Source organism: Brassica napus, chromosome C3 (assembly GCF_020379485.1).
Source record: "Brassica napus cultivar Da-Ae chromosome C3, Da-Ae, whole genome shotgun sequence".
In the NCBI taxonomy this organism is placed as follows: domain Eukaryota; kingdom Viridiplantae; phylum Streptophyta; class Magnoliopsida; order Brassicales; family Brassicaceae; genus Brassica; species Brassica napus.
The window spans coordinates 44,668,501-44,677,239 of NC_063446.1; the positions used below are offsets into that span (position 1 = coordinate 44,668,501).

General features: G+C 45.0%; 1 protein-coding gene across 1 annotated transcript; it reads left to right on the forward strand.

The window, feature by feature from the left end:
- The first annotated feature begins 1,601 nt into the window (after nt 1-1,601).
- Nucleotides 1,602-3,276, forward strand: LOC106374000. The gene is made up of 3 exons (XM_013814109.2): nt 1,602-1,743; nt 1,785-2,128; nt 2,230-3,276. Exons 1-3 carry the CDS (start codon nt 1,602-1,604, stop codon nt 3,274-3,276), a joined length of 1,533 nt encoding a protein of 510 aa, XP_013669563.1.
- Nucleotides 3,277-8,739: the final 5,463 nt, after the last annotated feature.

Sequence of the window (8,739 nt, forward strand, 5' to 3'; positions counted from 1 at the left end):
AAAATAGTAAAACAAGAAAACACAAGAAAAGCCCACTTTGCCGCTAACATGGTGGCAAAACTTATATAATTAGGTTAAAACTCGTCAAGGGTAATCTTGTAAGTCAGTGAAGACTTGGGCTTCAAGTCGGTTGTGACCAAACGGGCTTTCTGCGCGCTTCGCTGTCGATCGATGTTCTGATGTGAACATCAATCAATATTTCTCCCTCAGTATCGACCGATGGTCGAGCTCGATGGTCATCTCGGGTGCTTGCTCCAAATATCTCCAAAATGCTCCAAAATCATCACTTATCTCCAAATCACTCCTGATCTTATAAATATAATAAATAGACTATAATATAATAATTAGTTAATAAAACACCTATAAACCATGGGTGAAAGTGGGTCAAATCCATGGTCTATCATGGGTGAAAGTGGGTCAAATCCATGGTCTATCAAACATGAAAAGGTTCTCACCCCACATCACAGCGCCCTAGTCATATCGTTCACTGTAGCGAATTGCCTGGTGAGAAGGATACTGGTAGATAATGGAAGCTCCGGCAACATCATCTTCCAGGCCGCATACAAGGATTTGGGGCTGGAGGAAAGCGCTCTAACTCGGAGGATAACCCCACTCATAGGATTCAGCGGAGAAGTCAAGCAGACCGCCGGGGAGGTGACCCTCCCGGTATACGCTGAAAGGATCAACATGTCAACCAAGTACCTTGTCATTGACTGCAATTCATCCTACAACATGATCCTGGGACGGCCCTGGATTCACGGCATGGGAGCCGTCCCTTCAACTCTTCACCAGATGGTGAAATTACCTACACCTTGGGGCATAAAGGCAATCAGAGGGGATCAAGAATATTCCCGCTCCTGCTACCAGACTACTTTGAAGGGAAAGACCAAGGTCTTATAGCAATGACAGAGCAAACCTCCGGCTCATCACACCGAGGAACCGGAGGTCGAAGAAATGGACGACGTGCCATTGATCGAAGGGGACCAGACCTGACATCTCAAGGTCTGCACCAAGCTGACCGAAGGATTAAGGAGGAGGTCAATAGACTTCCTCCGGTCTAACTCTGACTACTTCGCTTGGTCCCACGCAGACATGCCAGGGATCGATCCGGAGATCATCATGCACAAGCTGCAGGGGGATCCCCTACATCAACCTGTAAAACAAAAGAGGAGGAAGTTTTGACCCGAAAGGGACACAATCATCAACGACGAATTCAAAATCCTGCTCGGCGCGGGGTTCATTCGTGAGGTACAGTACCTGGAATGGGTAGCCAATGTGGTCGTAGTCAAAACGAAGAACGAGAAGTGGAGAGTCTGCTTAGACTTCACATACCTCAACAAGTCCTGCCCAAAGGACCTCTTTCCTCTGCCTCACATCGACAAGCTGGTCAATGCCACAGCCGGGCACAGCTGATGAGTCTAATGGACGTGTTCTCCGGCTATAATCAAATACTCATGCATCCGGAAGACCAGGAGAAGACGTCCTTCATGACATCTAGAGGGATCTACTGCTACAAAGTTATGCCCATTGGACTAAAGAACGCGGGATAAACCTACCAATGACTGGTGAACATGAAGTTTACGGACCAGATAGGGCAAACCATGGAGGTCTACATCGACGACATGCTGGTCAAATCCCTAGAGGCTGAAGACCACATATCTCACCTGCAGAAAGCCTTCTCCATTCTCCGGAAGTACAACATGAAGCTCAACCCAGGAAAGTGCTCATCTGGGGTCAGTTTCGGCAAGTTCATCGGGTACATTGTAACCCACCGGGCATTGAAGCAAACCCGGAGAAAATCAGGGCAATTCTTTCGATCTCTTCCCCAAAGAACGTCAAGGAGGTCCAAAAGCTAGCAGGAAGAATGGCAGCCTTGACCAGGTTCATCTCCAAGCTCTCCGGTAAATCTCACGCCTTCTGTGGAACCCTCAAAAACCCAAAGGATTTTCACTGGACGGAAGAGTGTGAGTCCACTCTCCATGAGCTAAAGGCATATCTCACCACTCGTCCTCTCCTATCCAAGCCACTGCTCGGTGAGGTCCTGCTGCTATATCTAACAGTCTTGGAGGACGCTGTAAGCGCCGTCCTAGTACGCGAGGAAGGAAGCAAGCAGCTACCAATCTACTACGTAAGTAAGGCTCTCCTGGATGCAGAAACCCGCTACAGCCATCTAGAGAGCTGGCCTTATCCCTGATAGTCGCCGCCCGCAAGTTGCGGCCCTACTTTCAGGCTCACCCAATCGTGGTCGTCACCTCCTTCCCCATAAAATTGATCCTCCACAAGCCTGAAGTCTCTGGACGCCTAGCGAAACGGGCTGTGGAACTAAGGGAATACGATGTGATTTTTCAACCAGCCCCAGCTATAAAATCACAGGTCCAAACAGATTTTGTGGCCGAATTCTCCCCTACATTGCTCCCAGCTCTGGAGCAAGAAGTGCGCCTCCGAAGCGAAACAAAGGAAGAGGGAGAATGGGTCCTGCATGTCGATGGATCCAACAACATCAGAGGAGCCGGGGTAGCAATAGTGCTTACCTCGCCGACAGGGAACACAACCTCAAGGGCCGTGAGGTGCAACTTCAAAGCGACCAACAACGAAAGTGAGTACGAGGCCTTAATCACAGGGCTCACACTCGCCCATCAAATGGGGGCAGAAAACATCCAGGTCTTCAGCAACTCCCAACTGATAATCAACCAGGTGCAGGGGGAATACCAAGAAAAAGACGATACCATGATCCAGTACACGGCGGTCGCCCAGCGTCTCATTAAGAGATTCAAGAGTTGCAAGCTCACTCAAATCCCTAGGGAGCAGAACTCGCAAGCCCATGCCCTGACTAATAATCTAGGGTCCGCCCTTGAAACAAACAGCCACATGAGCATCCCCCTGCTTTTGTTTCAGTGGACAGCCACCTTGGAGGAACCACAATCCAAAGAAATCTCCACTATCGAGGAGGGCGTAACCTGGATGACCCCCCTAATCCGGTATTTAGAGAATGACATTTTCCCGGAAGATCGCAAGGAAGCCAGGAAAATCAAGAAGCAAGCCACAAGGTATTGTATCTCCCAGGAGAAGCTAAACCAGAGATCCTTCTTCGGCCCGTATTTGAGATGTGTCACACCTCGAGAAGCCGCAAGAATCCTTGTAGAACTACCCAAAGGAAACTGTGGATCCCACTCTAGCGGCAGGAGCCTGGTGCTCAGAGCCAGAAGGGCAGGCTACTATTGGCCCACGATGGCCGCAGACGCCAACAGGCATGCCAAACACTGTGACCAATGGTAGAGGCACACTCCAGTTTCAAAACTCCCTCCGGAAAATCTCAAGTCCATAAGCTCACCGTTGCCCTTTAGAAAGTGGGGCATGGACATAGTGTGGAAATTCCCTATGGCGCCGGGGCAGAAGGTCTTCCTTCTGGTAGTCACTGACTACTTCTACAAATGGGTCGAAGCAGAAGAACTCAGCTGGATAACAGATCTCCAGATCTGAAAATTCCTGTGGACAAACATAATCACTCGCTTTGGGGTCCTTCATGAGATCGTCACCCACAATGGACCCTAATTCACGAGCCACAACTTCAAGGAATTCTGCAAGGACTGGGGCATAAAGCTCACCTTCGCCACACACCGACACCCCCAGTCTAACGGACAAGCCGAATCCACGAACAAGACCATGGTCAACATGCTTAAGAAGCGACTAGAGGGTTCTCACGGGAAATGGGCGAAAGAATTGCACGGAGTCCTTACTCGTTCGTCTACGACTCTGAGGTCATAATACCCATGGAGATGCAAGTGAGAACAACGGTCTTAGGGCCTACCTCTCAAGAAGAGAACAACGAAATGATGACGCTAAGACTCGACCTACTCGACGAAAAGAGAGAGGCCGCTCGGCTAAGAAACTGGTCCTACCAGCAATACGTCACCATGACTTACAACAAGAAAGTCAGAACCAGGACCTTCCAGGAAGGGGATTGGGTTCTACGACGAGTAGAGAAAACGACGGAGAAACTCACCCCGGGTGGGAAGGACCCTATAAGGTAATTGAGGTGCGGAGTGCAAGAGCCTACAGGCTACAAGATAGCAAAGGTAAAATACAACCCAACTGCTGGAAAGCCCTGCACCTCAAAGCCTATCATTTTTAATACGGTCTCAAAGCCTACATTTCTATTATCTTACTATATATTATTTAACCATTACGATTTCCTACTCTTATGTATGCTAAAAGTCTCCGGACAAAGCTTATAATAAAAATAGTTTTGACTATAAGGGCAGTAGGAAAATCACTATACTTAAAAGGGGCATACGAGCTGGATCAGGTCTCCAGAGACCTTCGATCCTGGCCAACCCTTGTCAAAAAAGTGGCACGTCCACAGTGGCACATCCACAGAAAATCAAAATGGGTATGAGACATAAAGCAGGAATGTGTATGCGCAAGCCTGAGTATGCTGTCAAAACTACCTAAAACCCCTGTGCAGCCTAAGGCGCATCGGGGTCCCTAGAGTACCACATGTGAAAGTACTTGTTATAAAACGCTACGTGCTATACAATACATGGAACACTGGGTATACTTGCAAAAGTACTGTGAAATACAGGGAGCAAAAGTACAAAATTCCGGGAGCACCTCATAATCTATGCTTATCCAGACGTGGAAAGCATCAAAGCCTAGCACTTGGGTCATAACACCCACACCAGCACCCTCTAAGCATGTCAGTGACTTCCTGAAGAAGTAGAATACAGCATAGGAACTCGATAGTGGCCAGCTTCCGAGCGGCATAATGCAAAATCCGAATAGGTACCGGTAGTAGTCTTGCCTAGGAAGGCGGAGTACGGTCCCTACGAAAACAAATATTTCGGGTTCTCAAGAGAACTCCAGGCCCATATACATGCCCGCGATCTAAAGGGGAAACTCACGGTTCCCCATATGATCTCGGGCCCTATGTATAAAATCTAAGGAAGAACCCCAGGGTTCCCAGATACCCTCCGGGTTCCAAGCAAAGATCTCAGAATCTAAGGAAGAACCTTCGGGTTCCTATCTAGCCTCATGGTTCCAAATATGATCTTAAAAAGAGGATAGAACCTCTGTGCAGCCTAAGGCGCATCGGGGTCATTACATCTCTAGGAACCTCTGGGTTCCCACATGACCTCAAGGACTAAATACAAACACCAGGGTCCCGATACGATCTCAAGATCTAAGGGAAAACCTTAAGTTCTCACAAGACCTCAGGGTCCAATCACGATCTCAAGAACCTCCGGATTCCAAGTACGGTCTCTGGATCTATCGAAGAATCTCCGGGTTCCCATACAGCCTCCGGGGTCCAGTCATGATCCCAGGATCTAATGGAGAACCTCCGGGTTCCCCTACGGCCTCTGGGTCCCAAAATATGATCTCGTGGTCTAGGTAAACCTCCGGGTTCTTAGACAACCTCTGGGTCCTTACGGGACCTCCGGGTTATGAAAACGATCACCAGACTCCAAGAGTCCATATTCTAGAAAGCTTGAAACCTCCGGGTTCAGAGTCCATCTCTCAGGTCCTAGCTATAACCACCGGGTTGCTAGCCGATTTTCTGGTCCCTGTATAATCTCCAGGATCCTATTATCTAACCTACGAAGAGGATAAGGAGCGATCATATACTACGAGTCTCATCTCAACCGAGAAACAGGCGGGGAAGATCCTCTTAAAAGCTCGAAGTACTACCATCAAAGCATGCAAAGCAATAGGAAAGAGTGCGTAAAAAGAGAATTATGAAGAGCCGATTATTCCAAAAACCAAAGGGGACTCCAAAGAGCCATTATCTGAAAACAAGGAGATTCAACAAAAGCCAGAGTTTTAGAAACAAAAAAGAAAAAAGAAAAATCATTCAGAAAGCAGGCTCCTCCGAAAATGGCGACCCCACAACAGCTCTCAGGGTAGCGACCTGGGAGAAACTCCCCGACTGCTGGTCGATCCCCCCAGACAGGAACAGATGTAGTGCTTAGGGATCAAATCCACAGAGACTCTAGGATTACACAGTAGATTTATAGTCTTTGAAATAAAGCTAGACAAGTAGGTTTTAAGAAGTAAATGAAGTGGTGAACAAGGCAATTGTTTGGTTGGTTTGATTTGAGGTTGTTAACAATTGGGGAAATAGCTAGATTCATGTATTATCTCAGGTATGATAAGTATGCAACTTATTTGTGGTATTAGGGATAATAAATATTGACTGTTCTCGAACTCGAACTTGAGTATAATCGATTAGATCATCTATGTCTAGATCTCGGATCTCAACTTTCGTATATTGATCACGAGAAAGTGTCGATCGATGATTCTATATGAATATCAATCGATATACCTTTCAAAATATCGATCGACAAAACAGTTGTCGCGTCAATCGATGCTTCTTCTAGCAAGCTTTATGAATGGGTTTGATAATGTTCTCTAACTTACTAGACCAACTCTCGTGTGTATCTAGTCTGTTAGATCATACTAGTTTAGTTTCAGGTATTGGGTCAAGCTATCACTTATCTCAATTAATCATAAGATCTGAGTTAAGGGTGATCAATCCTAAACTTAGCATTAAGAGAAACTAAATGAATAACTTATTTTAAAACACCCTAACAACAGTTCATGTTAGCAATTCATAAATCACCCTTATGAGAAACCTAAATCTAACATAAAGACTACTCAGACATATTCATAAGAAACATGGTTATGATGGTCTGAATAATACTTAAATAAATGATAAGCAAGAGAAACAAGTAATACATAAGAAAACAAGGGAGTTCAAGATCTTCTCTGTTTATGAAGTTCAGATCTCTCTCTCTCTCCAATCCCAAGCTCTCTCCCCAAGGTGGCAAGCTTGCTTCTCTCCAAAACTAGGTCTAAAAGGGTCTCTAGGCAAGTCCGCCTCTAAAGTGATACAAAACCCTAACAATATATAATTATTGGAACTTTGGTGAAACTTGCAATCTTCTAATTTTTTCATTAACTCGCGGATGGCTTCACCGTCGATCGATGGTAAGAAATGGCCATCGATCAATTATTCTTGGTAAACGTCGGTCGATATTCTGTTTCAAAAGTCGACTCCATCTTTGTTTCCAGCAAACCTCTCATAACGTCTCCCAAACGTCCCAAAACATCATTTTCCTCAAACAAGTACTTGAACCTGTAATTACTCTAAAAAGACTCCGAATGCATATAAAAGACTTTGAAAACATATATAAATCATGGTTGAATGTGGGTAAATTCCATGACATGTCAACTCCCTTAGACTTACCCTTTTGCTTGTCCTCAAGCAAAACTGACGGGTAGTCTCTCTGAGAGATGTTTGAAAACAGCAGAGACTCACACAATTTTAAACTTAGAATCATCACTTCTATAATGTTGCAAACCACATCCATGAAATCCTAGTCTAGCAACCAAATTCACCTAGTCAACAACTTAACAAATCTTCTCTGATAATCTCCTCCACTAACCTCATTTCTTGCATAAATAAAAGTGTAGGTTTTACCTTGGGAGTATCGATCACATGATGCAAGGATTTTCAAATAAGTATCTAGACCTGCATGTAAAATTAAGTTCCTTTCCTCTCTCTCTCTAATCACTTCTCTCTCAGTCAAAGTCTGCTTCCATTGTAGCTATTCATTAAATGAGATTGGATAGTCTTCCATGAATCAAGCTTTAATGGTTTTAGCCACCAAATTCTGTTCACTTCTTTTTGACCTATATCCTATGATTCTTTTGAATCAAGCCTTAATGGGTGTAGCCACCAAGTCCTGTTCGAATCCTATAGAATTCTTATGAATCAAGCCTTAATGGTTATAGTCACCAAGTCCTGTTCGAATTCTTTACCTATACTATTACCTATTATTATATATATATATATATATATTTTATTTTTTTTTTCTTCTTCTAAATTTCGAAATGGAGAGAGATAGGGTGACATATCTATGCAAGACTTTACCTTCCAGACTTTTTTGAAGAAACCGATCCCATGTATACCAAGCCCCAAGACAAGCAGTTGAGTCAGGTTAGGTTGGAGGTCAACTTTGGTTCTTTTAAACATTTTCAACAAGTGTTAACATAGTTGACATGTTGATCCACTTTAGTATCTCTAGTACTTTCTGCAGTCAGTAAATCTAAGAATGATGCTAAAAAGCAGTTAGATAACAAATAAAAATTGAAAAAGTTCATTGTCCCCTTCTTGACTCGATAAAACTCTTTTTGAAAACATTTTTTTATGGGAATCATTGAACAAACTGGTTATCATGAATCCCTAACTCATCTCAATGTGAGTTATCAGTCAGCGGAGTTAACTCTGTTAGACAATCCAAACACATGCAAGATCAGAAATAAATAAACTAAAGTCATAACATAATAATTTCAAAATCCGAATATAAATCTCAATAGTCTGAAAATGAAATAAAACATAAGTAGGTACGGATAGAAATATGAGGACTAATCCTCATCAGTGGTCTCATGGTGGTCTCATCGAAGTCGTCCTTGAGCTGGCGTGATGGTCATGTGGCGGATGGTGACGTGGCTCTAAGACTCTCCATGCTCGAGCAGCGGCACCTCGATACTCTAGCCCAGATGGTTTTGAGAGCAACTACGATGCGCTGGAAGTCATCATGCTCGCGTGCGGACATGTATGGATGTCTGGGAAGGGTGGGAGTGGTGCCTCTGGCTGCTCCTGATGTGCTCTCGTCGCTCGGGGCGCGGCACAGCGGTGCGGCATGGTGGCTGGGTCACTGGATCCGGGCGAGGTCTCCC

Coding starts and splice junctions, on each gene's coding strand:
- LOC106374000 (XM_013814109.2), top strand. CDS start 1,602: ATGGAGGTCTACATCGACGACATGCTGGTCAAATCCCTAGAGGCTGAA. Junction 1,744..1,784: donor CTCATCTGGGGTCAGTTTCG/GCAAGTTCATCG, acceptor CGGGCATTGAAG/CAAACCCGGAGAAAATCAGG. Junction 2,129..2,229: donor AGCAGCTACCAATCTACTAC/GTAAGTAAGGCT, acceptor CCCTACTTTCAG/GCTCACCCAATCGTGGTCGT.